The 22875-nt window shown below is 56.8% G+C and overlaps 1 protein-coding gene across 1 annotated transcript in view; it reads left to right on the forward strand.

Annotated features, from left to right (window-relative positions):
* LOC111144669 (cadherin related 23) overlaps positions 1–22875 on the forward strand; it is a 354437-nt gene that overhangs the window by 233008 nt on the left and 98554 nt on the right. Inside the window, exons 18-26 of the mRNA XM_022499070.1 lie at positions 963–1035; positions 2605–2721; positions 6345–6457; positions 7652–7759; positions 13790–13979; positions 14323–14468; positions 16764–16983; positions 18381–18533; positions 20520–20633. Coding sequence (XP_022354778.1) covers positions 963–1035; positions 2605–2721; positions 6345–6457; positions 7652–7759; positions 13790–13979; positions 14323–14468; positions 16764–16983; positions 18381–18533; positions 20520–20633 — 1234 coding nt within the window. The remainder of the gene's footprint in view (positions 1–962; positions 1036–2604; positions 2722–6344; positions 6458–7651; positions 7760–13789; positions 13980–14322; positions 14469–16763; positions 16984–18380; positions 18534–20519; positions 20634–22875) is intronic.

Raw genomic sequence — 22875 nt, forward strand, 5'->3', positions numbered from 1 at the left:
CTAGCAAAGGGGGCTTCTAGGGAAGTCTGCCCCTCAAGGAGCTCCCAGGTCCGTGAGGGAAGCCTGTGCTGTGAACACTGCAGCCAGGAGACTCCCCGGGGGCCACCACGCCCAGGGCTCCCAGGGGAAGGGGAAAGGCTCAGAGAGGGGGCCTGGGGGCTTCCTCCAAGAGGTCAATAGAAAGAAATTCACATTGAGTGCTTACAAAAAGCAGTGGGTGAGGACCAGAGTCTTGGAGGGCGTAGAGATCGTCTGGAGCGTGGAAGAGGGAGACAGAGGAGCAGGGGGAGAAGGAGGAGGCCAAGTCTGGGCCGGTTCAGCCCCTCGGCCTTCACCAGCTCCTGGCCACTGTGTCACCGAGGCTGGTCTCTGGTGGAGGCAGGACGGGACGAGGGACTGCTGGAGAACCAGAGGTGGCAGGCTCCGGGCCAGGCTTTGCCCCAGTGGGTGGAGGAGCCGCTCTTGTTCCTACCTGGGCAGAGGGGCCTGGAATCCGGGCTCTGGAAACCAGGAACTTTAGGTCCGGATGTTCCTTTCTCCCTTTCCTTCTGGTGGGAAGGGTCTTAGAACCTTCCATCGCCATCTTAGAGCTGCTGGGAGGGAAGTTTCAAGCAGGCACCCCCAGCATGGAGGGTGCTGAGCTGAGCAGAACAGGAGTAAAGCTTGGAGATGCGCTCGAAAACCAATGGGAGAGAAGGAAGCTGAGAGTTCTAGGCAACCTCACTGCTGCCTTCCTTTTCCATCTTCCTGGCTCTTACATGTCTCCCCAAGGCCAATCCTCCCTCCCCAAACTGTAGCCCAGCCAGGGGAGCACCCGCCCCCCCATGACACCCCACCTGGCTCTGATTATACATCAAGGCCAAAGCTCCTCTGTGCCAGCCCCCACCCCCAGCCTCCCCTCGGGCAGCTGACCAGCCCTGCTGGCCTCCCTGGCTCTGAAAACCTGTTTCCCTTCCATCCAGGATGAGAACGACAACCCGCCCACCTTCAGCAAGCCTGCCTACTTCGTCTCCGTGGTGGAGAACATCATGGCAGGTACAGGCCCCGGTGGGGGGAGGCTGTGGAGGCAGGAGGCCAGAGGACACACCCATGACAAGTCTAGTCATCTGCCAGCCAGCAGCTGTTTGCAGAGCACCCACTATGTGCAGGCACTGTGCTGGGTGCTTGGTCCCCACTCTCCTTCAGCTGCTCTCCAGCAGGGAAGAGAACGGTCAGCGATCAGTCACAGAACAAGCTTGATTAAGTGAACATGTGCAGAGAGGACTGAATCATGTTGTGAGGCCAGGCTGGCTGTGTTCCTATGTGAGAAATAGAAGGGGACGCTCATCTCGTGGTCATGAATTTGGTGGCAGGGTCCAGCTTGCAGACCCGGGACCCCCAGCTCCACATTCGGGTTCCCCGGGGACCCGCTCTGTTCTGGGGGCAGGCTGATAGCTTACCCTTACATTTAGGGTGGACTGTTCTGGTGGGGGAAACCCCCAGGTGAGGAATTGCTGCTGTATCTTGAGGGTGACCTTCTGTGGCACCATGGAGCCTTCTCAGGAGAGTCTCTAGATACGTTCCTGGTGTCTGAGGACTTCCTGGGTGGGTCCCAGGCTGGGCCCAACCCACCCTTCCCTGTCCCAGTCAGGCATCCCCAGGAGAGGATCTCTCTCCTGTCCCCCTGTTCAGGGTAAGACTGGGGAGCCAAGGCCTTACACTCCCTGGAAGGTGCCAGAAAGACCTGCCTGTCTCACAGCCCCCTGCCTGGCCCCTTAGACCACTGGGACTCCCGCTTCATTCACACAAGAGTAACCCCCGTGTGTGGCTCAGTGAGAGCTGCCGTGGGCCTGCACCCTGCTTGTCCCCAGGGCCCTCACCAACAGCCCCATAAGCTGGCTTTCCAGGCGGACCCATTTTATAGAGGAGGAAGCTGAGGCTTAGTTGCCAGAAGGTCCTCTGGGATTCCAGCCTGGGTGCCATGACTCTGAAAGGCCACACACTGAATCTCCTCAGTGTGGCCATTAGGTGGCAGTGGGAGACAACTGGAGGGCTAGACCCCACAACCTGGAGTGGCCTTGGGACAGGCTGCTTTCAGGGTCTCTAGCAAGGGCCGCTGGAAAGGCTGGTCCCCTGACCCAGGGTTTCACAGAAACAGACATGATGGCGAGGGCCTTAACTAGATATTAAAGAGAAAATAAAAACCCTTATAAATTTCCCCTTGTGAACAAGATGAAACAAGACCAAAATTGAATACAATAAACGTGGAATAATTTAATATAGGGCTTCATTTCTTTTTGACTCAAAGTCAAAGATGGTCCATCTGAGTGTATTTTCTCTGGTGAGCTGCCAGATGGAGGTGGGGGAGAGCAGTGGAAGGTTCCCTAGGGGTGGGGGATGGGCAAGAGCAGCAGGTGTAATCCCCCCCAGGCTCCGGGACCCCCTCCCATGGAGCCTTGTCCCCACGCAGCCTAGGGAGCTCTGGGGGTTGAGCCCACTCCCCTGGGTGCCCCAGTGGCAGGTTTCCTGCCTCCTGAAGGCTGGTCAGCAGGAGGTCCCAGGTCCTGCTCCCAGGGCCTCAAGCCACAAGCCTAGGTTGAACATTTCCCGTTTGTCTCCCGGAAGGAGCCACGGTGCTGTTCCTGAATGCCACAGACCTGGACCGCTCCCGAGAGTACGGTCAGGAATCCATCATCTACTCCTTGGAGGGTTCCTCCCAGTTTCGGATCAACGCCCGCTCAGGTGAGCGCCGTGGCCCCATCCTCTGCGCCTCAGGCTGACTCCCCATGCCTGGCCCTGGGTCTGCCCCTGAGCCAGGGTCTCCCTCCCTTTCCCAGGAAGCCCTCAACTGAAGCATGCCAGCTTTGAGCACCTGGTTTTATCCCTGACATATGAACTAGAGTGTGATTAGTGATCTTACCCCCGCCCCCAAACTGGAACATAAATGTGTCCCCAGAGGATGTCTTTCAATGGCAAAGAGCCCTGTTATGTTTAGCATGTGTTCCATTTTGCAAACAGGTGGCTAACATGCCACCCTACAGGGATCTCTTAAGCCTCCACATTCCCATCCCTCAGCTGCTGACCCAGTTCTTGAACCCTGGCTCCTCTTCTTAACACAGCATATGCCTTGGTTTTCCCCCACTGCACAATGAGGATGTTCGTTTTAGGGGTGGGGTGTGGAGCCCGTGAGTTGTTACAGGGAACACTCCTAGAGTTGTCCCTGGCACGCAGCAGGTGCTAACACGGTGACATCTTCCTCATCGTTGTCTTTCATCTTTTCACCCAGGGGCCCCCTGGTGAGTCCCTGGCCCCCTGCTCAGTCCACGGAGCTCTCAGCTTTCTTCCCCCTTCTCCATGTGCCTCCCTCCAGATCCTTCTCCCCTGAAGCTGGGTGGGAAGGGGGAGGGAAAAAAAAAACAAAAACAGGAGACTCCAGGTCACAAGCTGGGAAGGAATATGAGACCCCTGGACATTCATTCACATGTTCATTCGGTGTCAGTGGGGGCCTGCTCTCCGGCAGGTGCTGGATTCTGGGGCACAGAATGGAATTAGACATGGCCTGCCCCCATAGCGGTTCCCATGCTACTTAGTGGTCATGCAAGGCCCCCCACTTCTAAATACCCATTTTTATATTAGGTAAGGGCACTGAAGGTACCAAGCAGGCCCACCCTGAAATCTGAGTGGCCCAAGACAACAGAAATCCTGACCCACCCAGCTTTCCGATGCCATATTCAGTGGACAGCCTTGAGCATGGTGATTCTGGGACCCAGGCACCTTCCATGTTGTGCTCCAAGGTCACTGACAGGGGAAGAGAGCCTGGAGTTCTATCTGAGATGTGTATGGGCCAGGACTGGAGGTGACAGACGTCACTTTGGCTCACATCCTCTTGGCCAGAGCCAGCAATAGCCCCACCTACATGGAAGGCAGCCTGGGGAAGTCGTCTCTGGCCTCACAGCCCCTGTGCAGCGACAGTCTAGCCTGGGAAAGAGAGCAGGGGTCTGGTGGACACTGGCCAGCCCTGCTACAGGGGCTGGAGGAGGCTTTAAGTCTTCCTGTAACCCATGCCCCTTACCATCCAAGTCTGCCTTCAGGCTTTCTTTGATCCCCTTTTCCTGGAAGCGAGGGGAGCAGAACGTACTGACATGTACAAGGCGAGACCTGTCCAGGGCCGTCCTGAGCCTCTCGCTCCACCTCTGACACAATGGGGGCCTTGTTCCCTGCTCGCAGGAGCATCCGCCCTCAGCGAGCCCGCATTTCCACGGGGCTCAGAATAATACCATTCACGGGCATTAGCCAGGGGCTCAGACAGTGTCATGCCCGTCTATCACCTTCACCGCTCTCGGGCAGGTACCAGCATGGCCCTGAGTTTCCAGGTGGCGGAACTGGTGCATAGGACAGGTGAAGCAACTTGACTGAGGACTTGGAAAGTCTGAACTTCAGACCCCGGAGCCCAGGCTTTAAGTGCTACATGATATAAGCCACGTTAGACCCATGAGCGGGGTGGGTGCTCTGACCTTTCAGCACCCGGCTGCCTCCCCAGCCAGGGACCACATCTCCACCCTGGGGCCTTTAATAATGACATGGACATTTTCTTGCTGCCTTAACATGACTCTTTCAGCTGGGAAGGCATAAGTGTTTTCCTCCGAGCTCCTCGGTCAAATTAGCCAGGCCCGCTCCACAAAGGTGGCCTTAATTGGATCTAATTTCCCAGACAGGAGGAGCCATCTATCATGCCGACAAGTTCATGTTTAAAACTTTTTAGAGATTAATTTCTTCCTCACCCTGCCAATTAATTGACACCGCCCCAGCATGGAACATGGCCTGGCGGGCCGACCTTTGCCTTTCTTTTGTTTCTGGCCTTAGCGCCTTTGCTGCCCGGTCCCCACTCCCAGCTCAGCCCTGTGCAGGTCAGAGGACAGACCAGTGTGGCAGGGAGGGAAAGGTGAGACCATCTGGTCCAGCTCCCTTGTTTTATGGTAGAATAAACCAAGCACAGAGAAGTTGAGTAACTCGCCTCAGGGGGTACAGTTCAGGCAAGGGGGGTAAAAAAACAAAAGCAAAAAAACGGATGGTGTACAGTCCCTGCCTTGGGGAATTCTCACAGTCTGGAGAAGGTGATAAGCATTTCCCACGTGCTGGGAGCTTTATCCGTAGCTCTGTTAATTATTTAATCTTCGTAAGAGCTCTGGTTGGAAGGCATAGTAATTTCCATTGTACAGATGAGAAAACTGAGGCTCGAAGAAATTAAGTAACTTTTCCAAGGCCAAACATGTAGAAAGGGCCGTAATTGGAATTCAGATCTGGGTCTCACTGTCCTCAAAGCATAGCTCTCTGCCGTGGCCCAGGTCAGAGGTAAACGGCCTGCCTACCACCACGGGCAGGCTGGCAGGGACCAGCTCACACCTGCTTCTGAGAGCCAACTTCAAGCATCTCCTCCACTCCTGGTTCCAGGCCATCAAGTCAGCAGCTTGCCGTGGCCCTGGTGGGAGTCTTTACACCATGGAAATCAGCAAATTTTTTTTTTTTTTTTTGCTTCCTTTGGGGATCCGGTTATCAAACACCAGCACACCACTCCACATGTGACCAGGGTGACCTCTGTGTTTCGGTTACACCAAAATACAAAGAAAAGCCAAAAACAGGCTGATTAGTGGTCAGTTTTAAGTGTTTGTAGTTAATGGAATAACTTGTTTGTACCCTAAAAGAAACCTCAAGGTAATAGAATCATGTTACAAGATCATGAGGAAATTATTTTATAACTATTGTCAATGCATTATGGGCTGATTAATGAGTAATGAGTCAGAACACGTGTAAAACACATCCTACGTTTCAGGGTCATGTCTGTTTCTCTGTGACTGTCTGTGAATAAACAGTGCCATGCACCGTTCTGAGCCTTCTATGATGTTGACCCCATTAATCGCCCGACAGCCCTCTGAAGTAATTCCTATTACTTTTCCCTTCTGACCAGGGGAGGAAACTGAGGCACAGAGGATTTAAGTAACGAGTCTCAAGGGACAGCGCCAGTAAGATCATGTCAGAAGTCTAAAAAAGAGGTCTCTTGTGACCGAGCTTGAGGCCAGGGTGCTCCCGTCCTAGTCCCCAACCCCTAACCCTGTCACCCGCCATGCTGTCCCCCACGCAAAAATATTTCCCCATCAGGGGCTTATGCTGCCACCTTGGGCATTCCAGTTTCCGGGGGCATGGGTGCTCCCCCCTCTCCCCTCCAGGGCGCCATCTCACACCCCCAGCACATGCACACACACGGAGACACACACAGGCACACCTGCTACCAGATCATGCAAATAACGCTCACGCTCTCCTTCCTTCCCTGCTGTCTCCCTGGCCCACCCCATGCCTCCGTCCCGCAGGCGAAATCACCACCACCTCCCTGCTTGACCGTGAGACCAAGTCTGAATACATCCTCATCGTGAGAGCCGTGGACGGGGGCGTGGGCCACAATCAGAAAACCGGCATCTCCACTGTGAGTGCCCACCGCTCCCGTGCCCCCTGCTCGCCCACCTGCTGCCCGGGTGCTGCTCCCTAGCCCATCTGCAGGTCGCACCTGTGTCCTGATGCAGGGCGAGTCGGGGGAGGGTGGCAGACGCCAACTTGCTGTCAGCCAAGGTCAACTCTGGGGCCACTGCAGCTAGGGGGACGAAAGGCATGCCCTCCTGGGACATGGGGGACTCAGGAGGAACAGGTGTCTTTCCCTGTCCCTAAAAGACCAGCTGGGCAAGTAGGAGTTAGGGGCTCCTACAAGGAGCAGTATTTCTGCCAGAAAGGGTGGCTCCAAACAGAAAGCAAGGTCCCTAACCCTGGCGCTGAGAAACGATGCCTAGGCTTCCCTACCGTGAGTAAGTAGGACCCATCAAGGCCCAGAGCCCCCAGCCAAGGCCTTGCTGTCCCACCAAGGTGCCTCAGGTATAGGAAGCTAGAGAAAGGATATCTGAGGGTCCTGACTGAGCTCTGGGCTGCAGAGGAGACAGGGGGGCCCGGGGGGTGTGGGCAGTAAGAGGCAGGAAGCCCCCTATGGGAGAGGAAGTAGGAAAACCCGCTGACAGGTCCCTCTGGCCACCTCCCCTCCTTCATCCTGCTTGCTTTCTCTGACTCTCCCTCAGGAGCCATCCCTGACTTTTCTGCCTGGCCCTCACCCTACCCACAGCAGCTGTGCCCCATTGCTGCCCGGCCAGAGGGGTAGGGGGTCAGTATCGCTTGGCCAGGGACTTGGCAGAAAAATCCCCAGAACCCCATTCTGTCCTGGGAGGCCCCTGCTAATAGGATTCTGAGCCGTATAAATAATTTACCTGGGTGGCAGGTGAGCAGGGAAATTGCTTGGCTCATAGCTGAGACTGAATCTCAACCCCGACCCTGTCCATCCCCTTCCGCCAAGCCTGGGATGGGTGAGAGAGGTCCCCAGTTACAGGAAGAATTTCAGGGGTCATTGCATTCATCATGCTTCCTGATGGGACGGCACCTGAACTCTCTCCTCCTGGGGGAACCTGGCTCCCTCCTGTGCTAGAAAGCCCAGGCCCTGCCCCGAGGCCCCCAAAGTAGATGGAGCCCATGGATTTCCTGCTGAGATGCCCCATAGGCCCCTGAGTATGACCTCTCCTGGGCCCCATCCCCGCACAGCTCAGCCGGGTGCCTCCCTCTCTGCCCCTCGTGGCCCCCGCAGGTGAACATCACCCTCCTGGACATCAACGACAACCACCCCATCTGGAAGGATGCCCCCTACTACATCAACCTGGTGGAGATGACCCCTCCAGACTCTGACGTGACCACGGTAAGTGGTGGTGGGACGGCAGAATGCCAGGCAGCCCTTCTCAGGGCGTCTGCCATGCTGGCCCATGAGGGACCGCCGGGCTTCCTGCTTCCCTCTGAGCCAGCCCATGGAGCAGACTTCTGGAAGCTCTCTTGCATGGCTGAAGGTAGTCAGGGGCTGTGGGAAAGCCCTCACCCCGTCCTCAGAGGCAGTGGGCTGCTTCAGGCTTTGTCAGAGGGAGCACAGGCTGCTGAGGGACAGGGTCCAGGCAGCTAAGCTGGTTCAGCTCGTCACCACGCTTGCCGAGACCCCGGGACTCGGTCTGTGCCCACAGGAGAGCTCCCGCCCTCCCCTAGCAAGGCACCAGCCACCTCCTCAAGTCACACAACATAGGTTCTGTCCCCCCCACCTTTCCTTCCCCATTTCTGTTCCCCACAGGCAGGCCCCAGTGGGGTGTTTGAAGTTTGCCCAGGGATTTTCTGGCCTGGAATATTCCAGGTTGGCCCAGGCCCCTGGATGCGCTGTGTGCAGGGATAGGACTTGGAGTGGGGAGCAAGGGAGACGTGGCCAAAGTCTCAGGAGTCTGGATGGGAGCCAGCATCCTGGGGAAGATGAGGAAAGCCAGGGCTGGGCACCCCACTTGATCGGCTCTGGGGTTCGCATCTGTGAGGTGGTATCCTCCCCATTTGGCTTCATTTGAGGTGGTTTATCCCCAGGGTCCAGCCCCATAGCCACTCAGCCAGCTGAGACAGGCATGAACCTCATAGTTGGTGGTAACCCACCGTATCGAATGCCAGCACTGTGCTGGGCACTGCCCGAGGCCTTCCCCTGAATTCTCTCTCACCCTCGTAATGACCTCATGGGGCAGGTGAACTCATGACTACTGTCGTACTACAGAGGAAACTGAGTCTTGGAGTTTGAGGGGTCTGGCCAAGGTCCCAGAGCTAGTCAGAGATTGTGTCAGGACGTGAGCCTAGGTCTGTCTGACTTGGAAGCTGCCTGGCCCAGCCCTCCATCTCTGCTGGCCCCGGGTGCCGTGGCAGGAGGCTCAGGTCCTGAGAGAGTGTGGGTGGGATGGGAGAAGGGAGGGAAAATTTCACATCAAGCTCCACAGGAAGGCTGCCCCACTCTGGCGAGGCCTAGCCTCCCCATCTGGACCCCTCACCAACCACAGCCAACCGGGACAGAGTCTAGAAGGGGAGGATGTCAGCCTTGAAGGAAGCTTCTTGTTCTCCTTTCCTTATCTGAATGACTCTCTGCTGGTGGTTGGGTCCCCCTTCCAGAGATTCCAATAGGGCCTGGGTCAGGGATCTGGAATCGGGTTTTTTGCAGGCCCCGTGGGAGGGTTCTTTTAAGCAAGGGGCCGAGTGTGGAAATCACTACCTTAGGCCAGTTCCTTAGCCCTCTCTGGGGCTTGAGATGGTGTGGGTGCTCTCTGCTGCCATCTCGTGGGCACTTGGGCTCTAGCCAACAACTCCAGCCTGGGACCCCAAAAGAGCTTCCCTCGGAACACCTCTCTGGTCAACTCCTACCTTTGCTTTATGTCTCTGCAAAAATCCTTCCGAGGGAACTGAGGCGCAGGTGAGACAGGTGTCCCTGGGAGACAGTGGCTGCGTGGGCCACCAGCCCGGGGAGGCCATTTTTGAAGAATCCACCTGCCAAAGGGGTTTGCTGGACTGGGACTGCCCTTGGCCTTGGGCATTTTCCAGGACCTGGTCCCCCGTGACCCTCTCCAGGTCTCCAGCCTTCCTCACAGCTTTCTGAGCCATTAGCAGGTGGGGACAACGGGCTGGAGGCCCGCTACCCAGGGCCGTGTCACTCTCCAGCAAACTCAGCAGACCTTCTTTGGGCACCTGCCGTGTGCCAGGCCCCGAGTTCGCCAAGCTCAGAAGTAGAGCAGCAAGGCTCCCCTCCATTTCCAGGGAGCTTCCTGTTACTTTTCTGGAACCCACCACTGGTTCCCATCTCACCCTGTGTTAAAGCCGCAGTTCTTACCAGGTAGACCTGCCCCCGCTTTACCTCTGGGGAAATGGACCTGTGAACGAACCCACCACTCAGTAAGGGCTTAGCATGGCCATTCCTCCCCTGGGGTGGGGCAGCTACAGGGTGGGGACCCCCAAGTATTTGTGTCTGAGACCTGAAAACAAAATGTCATGACTCAAGTTCAAACAGAAAATGACCAAGTCAAAATTAGAACCTATTCTATCAAACATCTACCAAATATATTATGACGATTAGGTTTTGAAAAAATTCCATTGCATTTAAGGACAAGTTGTAGGTTAGATCTTCTGGAATTCTTAAGAATTTTCAGAATTCTCTGGAATTCCCAGGTATGTGTGAATGGTGGCCAGGAAACCAGAAATCAAGAAGCCCGTACATTAGTCCAATTTGTCATGGCAGAGTAATTTCAAAAGGAATAGTCATAAAGTCTGGTTAAATTTTATGGTTTGTAGGCATTTATATGTGGGTATGCTGTATTACCACTGGGGACTCCATGAGGCCTTCTAAGGCCACACAGTGGCCCTGGGTGAGGTAAGAGCTATGGCTGAGATGGAGAAAGGGAGTTAGGGGGGCAGCTGACCCAGAGGTGATGTCAAGGAGGAGGTCATGTTTGCATAGGGGCTGCCCCCCCTCCTGACACCTCGTCCCACCACTCTTCCCACACTCAGTCCCCCCACCACACACGCTGGCCTCTCAGCCTCCCAAACCCAAAAACTCTTCCTCCCCTCAGAGCCTCTGTGCAAGCCCTTCCCTCCCCGCCGACCCAGGAGAGCATTCCTCTCCCTCTGCCCCCCACCCCTGCTTTTCTCAGGGCTGCCTCTTTCTCCTCTACCTGCCCCAGCCTAAAATGCCACTTCCTCAGAGAAGCCCTCCCTGACCACCCTGCCTTATGGGGCTCTGTCTGCTCTCTTCACTGTTTCTTCCGGAGCTGATCCCACATCTGTGTTTTATTTCTTTATTAGGTTGCTAGCTCATTTAGAGGCAGTGTAGCTTAGTGATTAAGCGGGCAGCCTCTGATCCCAGAATGTCAAGGGTCTAATCCCAGCCACGTTCCTTTCCAGCTCTGTGACCTTTGGCAAGTCACCACACCTTTCTGTGCTCTGATTTTTTTTTTTTTTAAGATTTCATTTATTTGACACGGTGGGGGGGGACACAAGCAGGGGGAGTGGGAGAGAGCGAAGCAGGTTCTCTGCTGAGTAGGGAGCCCAATGCAGGGCTGGATCCCAGGGCCCTGGGATCATAACCTGAGCCCAAGGCAGACGCTTAACGACTGAGCCACCCAGGCACCCCTGTGCACCAATTTTCTTATCTAGAAAATGGGGCTGGTAGGGGTCCCCACATGATAGAGTTGTAGTCCCTACTTAATCAGCTACACAGTGAGTGGTAAATTCATGGTAGCTGTTGTCACCACGCCTCTCATGCTGGAATCATATCCATCTTGTCTGCTGTTGAACCCCAGTGCCTAGCACCATGCCAGGTACATCGTAAGAATTCAAACATTGGCAAATGGTAGTCATTGGTGGACTTCGTTCATCTTTCTTCCCCGCTTCACCTGCCCCCCAGCTCTGCCAGGTCCAGTCGGGTCTTCCTTGTCAGAGGGAGACCAGGGGTGTGCGCCACAACTCTCCCAAACGCCAGTGACTGCTGAGAGCTGTGTGCAGACAAGCGTGTGCCTGCACCCCAGGGCACGGCGAGCTGTCCCGGCATGTGCATCGGCCTGCACCCGCCCCGGCGTGAGCTTGCGGCTTGGCCCTTTTCCCATTGCAAGTGAGGTTTTGGCCCAACCCTCCCTCTGGGCTCCCACAGGCTCCTTCAAGGACCTGGCTGATGGGCATTGATTTAGAGCCTTTCAAAGCCCTCCAGCAAAATAAGAGAGGGGTGAGGGAGAAAATTATTCCCCGTCAGGCCAGGAGAAAAACGACAGTGTGACACGGGAAATGAAGAGGGAAAGCTCTACACAGTTGCCTGGCGGGGAGCCTGCAGGAGGGGAGCCGCAGTCGGCCCCCCTCTCCTATGCCCCCACCCCACCAGGGAGTGGGCTGAGAGGCGGAAGCCAGGGCCCAGCCCCCACTTAGGGTCCCTTGGAAGCAGCTACCCAGGCACCCTGGGGCACTCACCCCAGGGGCAGTGAGAGACCAGGAGAAGCCCCCCACTCTCCACCATGTAAAATTATCTCTGCACATTCAACAATAAGCTGCTAGCCTAGGACAGGTCATTTAATTGCTCTGTGCCTCAGTTTCCCCATCTGGAAAAATTGGACTAAAAAAACGTCCTCCTCTAGAGAGAAGCATGGTAGAAATACAAGCCTTGCTGGTCTCCTTTGTCAGCGAAATGACTTGCCTGGCTGAAGTGACACCCGGCATGCCTAAGGGCCCCACCTCCCGTTGTCAGCACAGGGGTCCCCTTTGCAGAGGCTGGGGAAACTACAGTGACCTGCTCCATAGCACAGCGGGGGGCCCTCAGGCCTGCCCCCTGGTGCAGCCAGGTGTATGCACTCCCCTCCCACCTCTCTGAAGCAGAAGGCGGCCCTACGGGGCTCAGGGTTCAGCGTCAGCACGGGCCCCTCTCTCTGGCCACTCTGGACCTAGGGGCAAGATGGGGGCCCTCGGCCAGGGCAACCCTTCTCTCTGTTCTGGTCTGCTGGTCCCCGAGACACCTCCGGCTGGGGACTAAGCCAGAGGAGGGACAGATTCTGCTGCCAAAGCACAAAAGTCCCCACATCAAGTAAGATGAAGGAGCTGACAAGGCCAGGCTGTCATCACCGAGCATCCTGGAGTTAAGAATGACACTGTCCTGATGCGGCCCTGGGGACTGCAGTCACCGGCCCCCCCTCCCATTGATCTTGTCCCCCTCTGGTGCCACTGTGACCTCTGCCACACAGGGCAAAGGATGAGCTTGGGGGTGAGTCCTGCTGCTGTCCTGGGACCTTGGGAGACCTCCACAGTGGAAGCTGGGTCAGCCTCCAGGCTGGTGCTGTATGACCTTGAGCCTGGCCCATGTCCCCTGCTCAGTTCTGCTTCCCCCTTGGGGGAGGTAGATGCTACGGAGGTTTTCTCCAAAGCAGGAGATTGGCAGGCATGGCAACGGGAAGAGAATGGGTTCCGGGGGTTGCCCTGGGTTAGGAGGGCACTCAGGTTGATCCCTTCACAGGGTGAGGCTTATAAGTGGGGAACCAAGTCGGGGTGCCTGGAGAGTTAAAGCCCCCCCCTTTCTCAGGCAGGGAGGCTCAGCCTCCTCTCTCCTCCGGCCTCCCCCAGCCCACAATAGCCCCAACTTGCTGGGACTCACCCTCTAAACCTGGTGGCTTGTCCATGGCTCCCTTCCCCTGCCCTGTTATTCCTGGTGTCACAGAAGACTAATTCTTTTCAAATTGCCTCACAGAAAGTCCAAAGGAAGGCAGTTCCCCAAATTCAGGGTTTCAGATTCTTCCCAAAGCTCGGCCAAACGTTCAGCCTCTTCAGCCCTTCCCAGCCTTCCGAAGAATTCCTAGTCCCCAAAGAATTCCATGATCATGGACCTACTGGGCATCCCCTGCTCCCCTAAAAACCCATGAATGTGTTGCCCCCACACATCTGGAAAGCAGTGATACAAAGATGTGCAAGCAGCGTGGCCTGCTGACTGCTAGTGTGGGCTCTGGAGGGACGCAGGGTCACTTTGGGCTGAGAGACCTGGGGAGCCTCGCTGAGCCTCCTGTGTGAAATGGGCATAACTGTAGATCTCCTCCTCCTAGGGCTCTCCCCACAGTACTTGTACTTGCCGAGGGCCAGGCATGCATGGGGTACAGAGAGCTTCCCATAGATCGGGGTGTGCCAGCTGTTGCTTCTAGAAACAGAAGGCTGGGGCTTAAGTGGGGAAAGGGACTGGCCTAAGGGTAAAACTGCGTGGCCAAGGAGCTCAAGACTTCCACTGCCGACCCATCTCATGAACGTCCTGTCTCCCGTCCCCCATCAGAGCCCCTATGGAGCTGGGAGGGAGGGAGGGACAGGGGTGTGGGCTCAGGGACACCCTCCGCAGCTGGGTTCAGTGGAGGCTGGGCTCCCTCCCGGGCAGGTGGTGGCTGTGGACCCAGACCTGGGGGAGAACGGCACCCTGGTGTACAGCGTCCAGCCACCCAACAAGTTCTACAGCCTCAACAGCAGCACCGGCAAGATCCGTACCACCCACGTCATGCTGGATCGGGAGAATCCCGACCCCAACGAGGCGGAGCTGATGCGCAGGATAATCGTCTCCGTCACTGACTGTATGTGTCCCTCGCGGCCCCACACACCTCGGCGGGGGCCCCTGACTCTCAGGGTCCTGGGGGCCTCTCCTGATGACCTGTCCTTCCTGGGTCCCGAGGCCTGGGTACAGGAGGGCCGTGTCATGATCGCTAAGAATGGGGTAACACCCTCTTGTCCGTTGTGAGCCCCGAAAGTACCCTCAGGGGGTGGAGGTGGCAGGGGGGTGTGCAAGGCCCAGGCTGCTCCCTGGAGGGACCACTGGGAGGGAGACGTCACTGAGCCTGCCTCCCTCTCCCCACTCTCCCTTTCTTCCTGTCCCTGTCTCTTTTGTACCCCTGTCTCCCTCTCCCTGGCACCCCCCAGGTGGCAGGCCCCCTCTGAGAGCCACCAGCAGTGCCACGGTGTTTGTGAACCTCTTGGACCTCAACGACAATGACCCCACTTTCCAGAACCTGCCTTCCGTGGCTGAGGTGCTCGAAGGCACTCCGGCGGGGGTCTCTGTCTACCAGGTGAGTTTCTCTTTCCTGGCCTGAGCTCCTGATCTGTCTCCCTCACCTCGTCTCACCCAGCCAGAAGGTGGGCAGAGGAGGCCCTGGGTGCCTGGCCTCATGCTGAACACTTTGCAGGGGTGGGGCAGGGGAAGCCAGCCAAGACCATCGGACAGGTCACAGTCTGGGCCAGGCTTGGAGAGTCAGTGCTCTGAGAGAGGTAATGGAAGGCTTCCTGGAGGAGGAGGGGCTTGAGCTGAATCTTAAAGGACAGGGGGATTTAGAGAGGTGGAGGGAAAGCACCAGGGGAGATGACAGAATTCTGGGAAGGCAAGTCAAGCAGGTCCTGATTATGAAGGTCTGGCCCAAGGCCCTCAACAGTACAAGTGGTAGCTGGTTCTAGATCGTAGAGAGGGTTGATGGGTGTTGCCCTGGCACCCTGCCTCTACGGGCAGGCCACTCTCCCATCAGCCCCAAAGCAGCTCCACACATTGGGGGGCACCCTCCCCACTTGGCAGGAAGCATCAAGAGACTTGTGGCCAAGAAGAGGTAGGGCCTGATCTTGAAACTGGCCCTCTGCCTCCTGCTCCATCACCCTCTGTCAAGGAAGCCCTGAAGGGGCTCATTCTGGAAGGATGATGCCTGTTTAGAGACACCGGAAGGCCCTCATGATTAAGAGCATGGGCTTCTCATGATTAAGAGCATGGGCTTTGGACTGCACCCAGTGTGAGTGTGGATCCCAACTTCTCCCCACTTGTGTGCTGTGTGACCTAGAGCAAACAACTTAACCTCACTGGGCCTCAGTTTTCTCACCTATGAAATGGGGCTTATACTAGTACCTGCCTGGCTGTGCTGTGGGGATTCAGTCAGGCACATGTGTGCAGCAAGGTGGCCCTCGGACTGCCAGAGTTCCCTGGTGGCTGATGGGCTCATGATCTGGTGTCTGGCGTCGGGGGTTATACCTGAGACACAGCGGGATCTGGTGGCAAAGGGTTAGCCTGATTCCACTCGAAGATGACAGTTTTTTGTCAGGATGACACAGTGAGTGACCTTGGCAATGCCCTGTAGGCCCGCTGTGCCTCAGTTTCTTCATCTGTGAGAAGAGATTAGTAGTGGTCTTTGAAGGTCCCAGGGAGCTCTCTCTCCAGCAGGACATTCTCCCAAATGCCCAGCAGGGGGAGCTACAATCCAGGGAACAGCAGCCGGTCCCTGAGGAGCCCCCTGAAGTAGGAGGGAGCAGGTGGGTGAGAGAGCCCCCCAGCCTGTTCTCCAGGGGCTTGCAGACAGTGCAGCTTCTGAGTTCACAGAGGAACTAACTAGCTCAGGCATGAAAAGATGGTTGAAGGAGCTGGAGCAGTTAGCTTGGGAGCCATCCTCAGATAAAGAGGGTTCTAACAAGAGCCATGCGTTCCCACCCCCGACCCCACAACCTGGATGGATCGTGATTTCTGTTGGATGTGTGGAAGAACTTTCTCCAGGAATTAGAGCTGTATGCAGAAAAATGAGAAGTAGTGAGCCCCCCATCCTGGAAAGCATTCAATTTGAGAAGACATCTTCTTGTCCGGTTTGTTCAATGTGAGTTAAGCTGGATGATCTTGACATTTTTCAGTCTTGAGAATCTGGACTTAATCCTGGTTATTCACATTCTCTCAAAGTATCTGAATCCTCTTCTATGAAACTTTCCATATATCAGGGTCTTGAGTCAGGAGAATCGTCCTCAGGACTAGGGGTGCAGACAGGAACAGTGTAGGGATTTGGGGAGTGCTTGCCTACACGTGGCCTCAAACGACGTTTTCAAAATAATACATCAAGTGACTTAAAAGTCACCCCTTTCCATCATCTTGTTGTCTAACGAAGCTGGGGAGCGCCGTTGGTCGTTTTATGTAGCAGAGCTGCACATGGTCCCAGGGCCCTTGGAGCTGTCCCCGCTGCTTCCAGCCAGCTGCCAGGAAGCCTGCTGGAACAGGACACAGTTTGGGGCCCTGAGCCTCCCAGCATCCATGGGGGGTGGAGGGGAGCTTGCCAAGGAGGAGAATGGGGTTTTGAAGGGGAAGGCTATGGGGAGCTAGACTCTTGTTCTAGAAAGTGCTTTACCCTCCCTGGCTCCTTGATCCCCTGTGATGTATCGGATCCCTTCAGCTCTGACATGCCACCCTCTTAGCACCTGGGCAGGTGCGCTGGGAACAGTGGCAGGACATGCTGAGGGGAGCGGGCGTGTCTGGCTAGAGCTGAGTACGGGTCGGGGGAAGGAGGGGACCCTTCTCAAGGCGAAGTCCTCCTGTCCCCACCCCTCCCATGGCCCCTGCTTTCCCTCAGGTGGTGGCCGTCGACCTGGACGAGGGCCCGAACGGGCTGGTATCGTACCGCATGCAGGTGGCCATGCCCCGCATGGACTTCCTCATCAACAGCAGCAGCGGTGTGGTGGTCACCGCCACGGAGCTAGACCGCGAGCGTGTCGCCGAGTACCAGCTGCGCGTCGTGGCCAGTGACGCGGGCACGCCCACCAAGAGCTCCACCAGCACACTCACCGTCCGAGGTGAGGGGCGAGAGTACTGCCGACCAAGCGGTGGGCGCATGGGGCGCACCGGGAGGGCTGGGGAGACCACGACCCCCTCACTGCTGTCCCCGTCCAGGTGGACACGGGGCGTCTTGCTGATGGGGTACTTGCCTCAACTATGCTACTGGGCAGTCTTCTTTGCCTCCGCCATGTCCAAAATGCCAGCAGAGCCTTCAGTCCCCGAGCCCGGACTCCTCCTAGCATCTTTGATCCCAGTGAACAACAGAGAGGACTTGCCCTGGGGTGGTTAGTGGGGCCTTCAGAGTTAGCTGCAGGCTGGGGAAGGTCAAGGCGAAGGCCCCTTATGATTTCTCTTCCATTCTGGTCACGTCTTTAATTCTTGGAATGAAACAGGGACATTGACACGAGCCGTTGCCAAAGGGGCAGAACTAACCACAGGGAGGTAAAGTAAGTAGAGAGTGTGACGGGCGAGATGTGGCCTGTTCTCTGGCTCCTGCTGGCCCCCAGGGGCTTGGTGCGGGTGCAGGTCCACACAGTACAAACCGTCACAGCCTGAGACATGCCAAGTCGTGCTCTCATCTGTTGGTGCCACGCTTGCCTTGGGGGTTCCTGGGGCCAGTCTGGGGACCCGCTTGTGCGGCAGTGGCCGACAGGGAGGTGCTCAGTGCCGTTAGAGGGGATTTTCCTCCAGGCCTCAGCAGAAGCCGGGTCCTCACATGAGCCCATTATTCCCCTGGTGGTAACACAACTAGGAGCCAGCATGGGGAGGTGGGAGCTTTTCACTGTGAAGACTGTCCCAGCAGCTGAGAAAACAAGTCTTTAAGGGAAATGAGGCTTTTGGGGGTGGGGAAATCCTCAAAGCCAGCTGTTTTCCTAGGACCCCATGACAGACTAGGGGCGGGCCTCCCCGAGACCCCAACCCTGCTGCTCACTTGTTATGTGACATGGGACAAGTGACTCAACTGCTCTGAGCTCCTGTCCCTCCTCTGTGTGGTGTGTCTAAGGATGCCTGCCTCGTGAGGGAGTTAGGAGGGGCACTTGGGATGGTGTATGGGAAGCGCTTAGCGCGCGCTCGACATGAGAAGAGCTGCGATGTCACCATCACTGTCGCCACCATCATCATCACCACTGTCGCTGTGAGGCACCTACTGGAGGGAGGCCCTGGGGGTTCCTCTCCTGGCTTGAATGGCAGCAGCAGCAGCAGCAGCAGCAGCACCAGCACCCACAGCCCCAAAGCCCCCTGGCAGGGAGCAGGACCATGAGAGGCCGAGGAGCCCTGGTCAGCTCTGCCCTGACCCCAGCAGGCGTGGGGACCCTCGGCTCACCACCGAGACGTGTCAGCTCCCACCGCCTCCGGCGCTGGGCTCTCCGGAGCAGAAGGCAGGCCTAGCCCTGTGCACTGACTCTGCCCACAGTGCTGGACGTGAACGATGAGACGCCCACCTTCTTCCCGGCCGTGTACAATGTCTCCGTGTCTGAGGATGTGCCACGGGAGTTCCGGGTGCTCTGGCTGAACTGTACCGACAATGACGTGGGCCTCAATGCTGAGCTCAGCTACTTCATCACAGGTGTGGCCCTGCCTCCTCCCCTTCCAGATGTGTACCCGGCCCCGGGGCCAGGGTACAGGGGGGCACAGATTGGGGAGGGGCCCTTGTCGGCCATCCCCACCAGGCTTTAGCTCCTGCTGGAGGCTCCCAGAGGGTTTGCTCTTGGCTTTTCCCAGGGGCTCTGTAGCTGGATCCCTTTGGCCTGGCCCACTGGGAGCCTCCCGAGCCTATTCAGAGCCTGGGGACCTTACCCAGGTGCAGTCTTGAGGGAGGGAGAGCCCGTGACTCCTGGGGAGGAGCCTTGCCGCCCGACTCCACCGCTATGTCCAGGCGATAAAGCCATGACTGGAACACTGTGATCTTGTTCTTCCCTGGGAACTCTTATCTCATGAGAATTCCCATCTGCTTAGAGACAAATGGTTTCGATCCTTCTAAATAAAATGGTTTTAGCTCACAGAAACAAAGTAGAGAGCTATGGAGAAATCCAATGAGGCCGTGTCCTGGCTCCATAGGAGAAAAGGAGTCATGACCGATTAGTGATGTCTGTCGTGACAGTAGGCTCAGTAGGTGGTGGTAAACATGCCACGTGTTAGTCATGCCTGGATTAGAACAGTTGCCCAGCAGGCTGCAGTCCCTGACATGCCTGAGAGGTGCTGGGATGCTAGGGGGCCATTCTTTGACATTCCTTAGCTGTCCCTCGGCCATATCACTGGCTGTCTTCTCTCTGTCCATGGCCTGCCTGCAGCCACGTTACCTACATTCAGTACACAAACCAGTCTCCTGGACTCCTCTTCCCTTAGAGCAAGGGATCCCAGCTTCACAGCTGATCATTTCTTACAGCAGCCCTCAGCCTCTCCTTTCCAGATCTTTCCCTCCTTCCCCTCCCTAAAGAGACCCAGCACCCTCAGGCCACCTCCTCACCATCCAGTCCTCAACACTGCTCCAAGAAAGGCTTCGTTATCAAGCCCCCACTATGTGGACCAACCACGGTTCAGCACCCAGCACTACTTGTGCCTCAGTTTCTCCCCCGCCCCTAGGAGCCAGATTTTGTTCCATGTGGATGGTGCTTCAGACCATCCACAAGGGGTCCAGGCCTTTTACCCAAGGGCAAACCATGTAAGGAAAAGGGAGCACCTGGCAGCTCCCAGGATGCTTTCCCAGTGCCCTAAAGTGGACAGTTCCTGCTGACCTGGGAGAGCCCTCTCAGCTGGGACTCTCAGATTTTAATTTGCTCTTTCCGCAAGGAGCTGTGTAGGGGTCCTGGTCCAAACTGGCCCAAACCCAGTGCCGCAGCGCCCTCTGCTGCCCAGAACAGCACATTGCCTGCCAGCCGGCTGGGGAGGGGTCTTAATGCTGTTCAGATGGAGTCCTTTTCTGTCCACTTTGGAGAGGAGACCCTCCCACTTCCCACCCCGGCCACCTGCCCCTACTCTTTGCTCCGTGGAGCCTCTAGGAGTCCCCACTCAGAGAGTCCAAGATAAGGGACCTGGAAAAATCTTAGCTGCCCCCAAAGTCCTGGCCACCTATACAAAAGCCTCAACCCGGGTTAACTGCTCACACACTCCTATCTGATCGGCAGTTGGCAGAACAGTGGAGGACACAGGCTCAGGAATCAGAATGCCAAGTTGGTGACTGTAACTCAGGGCAACACACATAACTTTGCTAACAGACTGATTTCCCTCCCTGTGAAGTGGGCTGTGATAGTACAGATGAAACAAGAGTCCACGTGGAGTGCCTGGTCTGCAGGAGGTGCTCAGTGAATGTTCAGCCCTTATGATTTCAGGCATTCGGCACCCCCACCTGAACCCATGCAGGCCACACGCTCATCAGAGCCCCCCCAGCCCCAGCAGAACCCTGTCCTCAGGCAGGGCTGAGTAAGCAGCATGGCCTTTTCCTCCCCGACTACCCCTGGCATGTCCTGGCCCAGGAGCAGAGCTGGGTGCCACCACCCTTTCCCTGGCAGGAGGCCTGGCTCCTCACAGAGGCTTCATTGTCTTTGGCCCACAGGTGGAAACGTGGATGGGAAGTTCAGTGTTGGCTACCGTGATGCCATTGTGAGAACCGTAGTAAGCTTGGACCGGGAGACCACAGCCGCATACACACTTGTCCTGGAGGCCATCGGTATGCCCCAGCCCTACCTGCACACCACACAAGCACGGGTCTGAGTAGTCTAGTGGGGTGCCCGTCTAGGGCCTGCCGCGCCTGACCCCAGAAGCCAGACCTGGAGCCCAAGACTGTGTACTGACATCCGTGGAGAAAGGGCAGCCAGACGTCCAGGGTATCCCTGAGCCCTGGGGTGGGCTAGAGCTTAGCCCTCAGCGCTACATGCAGGCCGTTCAGATGGTGGGGTGTAGACAGATCATGGCAACCCCAGGCCAAGCGAGGCAGAAAGGGGGAAGGGAGGAGTCCAGAGTATCAGGCACGAAGGGAGATGTTAGGGGAAGGGTGTGATCGAGGAAGTCTCCTTAAAGGAAGTGACAGTTGGGAGTGTCTTTGGATTAGTTAGGAGTCTGGGTTGCGAGTTTTTAAAAATGAAATGAAGCAATTTGGGCTCACAAAACCAGTCCCTAGGATGATGGAGCTTCAGGTATGACTGGATTTGGGGCCCAAGTGGGGCCATGAGGCCTCGGTCTCTCTGCAGTGGCTAGCTCGGCCTCCCGTGTGTCGTCCTCATCCCCTGACTGACCGAGTGGCCAGTGGTTGCTGTATCCCTGGCCTGGATCTTTCTGGGGTCAAGTGCAGCAGCAAGGAGGCAGCCCTTATCCCTTTGCTGGTCTTCCCAGCTGAGCCCCAGAGGAGCTCTGATGAATTAGTTCATCTGCCCCCGTGCCTGTCCCTGAAGCCCTCACCATGGTCAAGGGAGGAGAGATGTGCTAGTTAGACCTGAATTCCTGGCCCATCCCTGGAGCCGGGGCACGGTCAGGCCTGCTCCGAAGCCCAGGCCTCAGAGTCAGGAAGGTAGTGTTCTCAGAGGAGCCTTCAGGAGCCGAGTTTGCCTTCAAGAGCAGGGTGGTGCCGCCAGACAGACACCTGCCTGTCACCACCTCGAAGGCCGAGTCGGGTTTCAGTATGTCGAGAAGCAGGGAGGGCCTTCCAGGCAGAGGAACCAGCCCAGGCGGAGACCTGGCTATGGGAAGGAGCTGCGTGCACGCGCGTGTGTGGCCGCAGCTGGCTTATGGTGTACACGGGGAAGAAGGCCACACTGAGGTAGGGCCGGCTTGTAGAGGCCCAAACATTGGGCCAGCCATTTGGTCTCTGGTCTCCAGGCAGTAGGGAGCCCATGAGGGCTCTGGATGGGAAGAAGCGTGTGATGAGGCCTGTGTCCCCCCACATCAGAGCACCCGGTTGGACATCCTCAGTAAGATGCAAGTGAGAAGGAATGAGCTTTCTGTGGCTCCCCCTTTCCAGCCAGCAGCCCCTCCCCAGGCCACCCCATACCCAGAAGCATCCACCCGCTGCCTTGCTCTCCTCCCCGCCTCATGAGACCCCGCATTCCTGCTGTATCAGGCACTGCCTGGCAGGAAAAGAAGGCTCGGGATCAGACCTCTCATGGGGCCTGCCAGCTCGTGCTATCCCCAGCCGGCGAAGTAAATAGGATAGGACCTCCAGGGCAGTGGGAGGCTGGGCTTAGAGAGGAACTTAGGAGGGCAGGATCGCCTAAACTGGGAGAGGCAACTGTGCCCCAGCATGTGGTCAGCTGGCCTGGGAAGGATGGAGTTACCCCTCATCCTCAGCCAGAGCCAGCTACGTGTCCCTCTCCCTGGTGACCATCCTTTCCCGGACATGGAGCACAGGGCACATGCTCCTCGCTCCAGGGAGGACAACCTGACAGCTGCCCCTGGGACTGAGCCATGTCCCCAGCCCAAGGAGGGTCCCGTAGGGAACTGAAGGGGCAGAACCCCTGGACACCTAAGGCTTAGAAGTCAGAAACCTGAGTGCCTGGGACCCAGAGACCCAATCCTCTACAGGCGTGTTTGATCCCGTCCTATAGGCATGTTTAACCCACCTCTTATTCCATACAGAATGACAGCTAGTCAGGAACATTTAAAAATCAGGAGATTTTATGCAGAAGCCCAGATGTCCAGTTTCTCTGGAGAAATCAGAAGACCTCGTGTCACTAGGTCCACCCTTGGCCTGTCCACGGTGGACTGGAAGAGAGCCGAGCTGCCCGTCGAGGCGAGCCCTCCTGTGTGTGCCCCCACAGGTCTTGCCCACCTGGCCCCCTGAGAGCCATTGGCTGCGATCCCCACACCTGTGCCTGTCTCCTTGGGCTGCTCTAACAAATTACCATAAACTGGGTAGCTTAGGAGATCTATTTCCTCAAGGCTCTGGAGGCCAGAAGTTCAAAATCAAGGTGTCGGCA

This window comes from Enhydra lutris, unplaced genomic scaffold, assembly GCF_002288905.1.
Source record: "Enhydra lutris kenyoni isolate GAN:26980312 unplaced genomic scaffold, ASM228890v2 scaffoldscaffold12, whole genome shotgun sequence".
Taxonomy (NCBI): domain Eukaryota; kingdom Metazoa; phylum Chordata; class Mammalia; order Carnivora; family Mustelidae; genus Enhydra; species Enhydra lutris.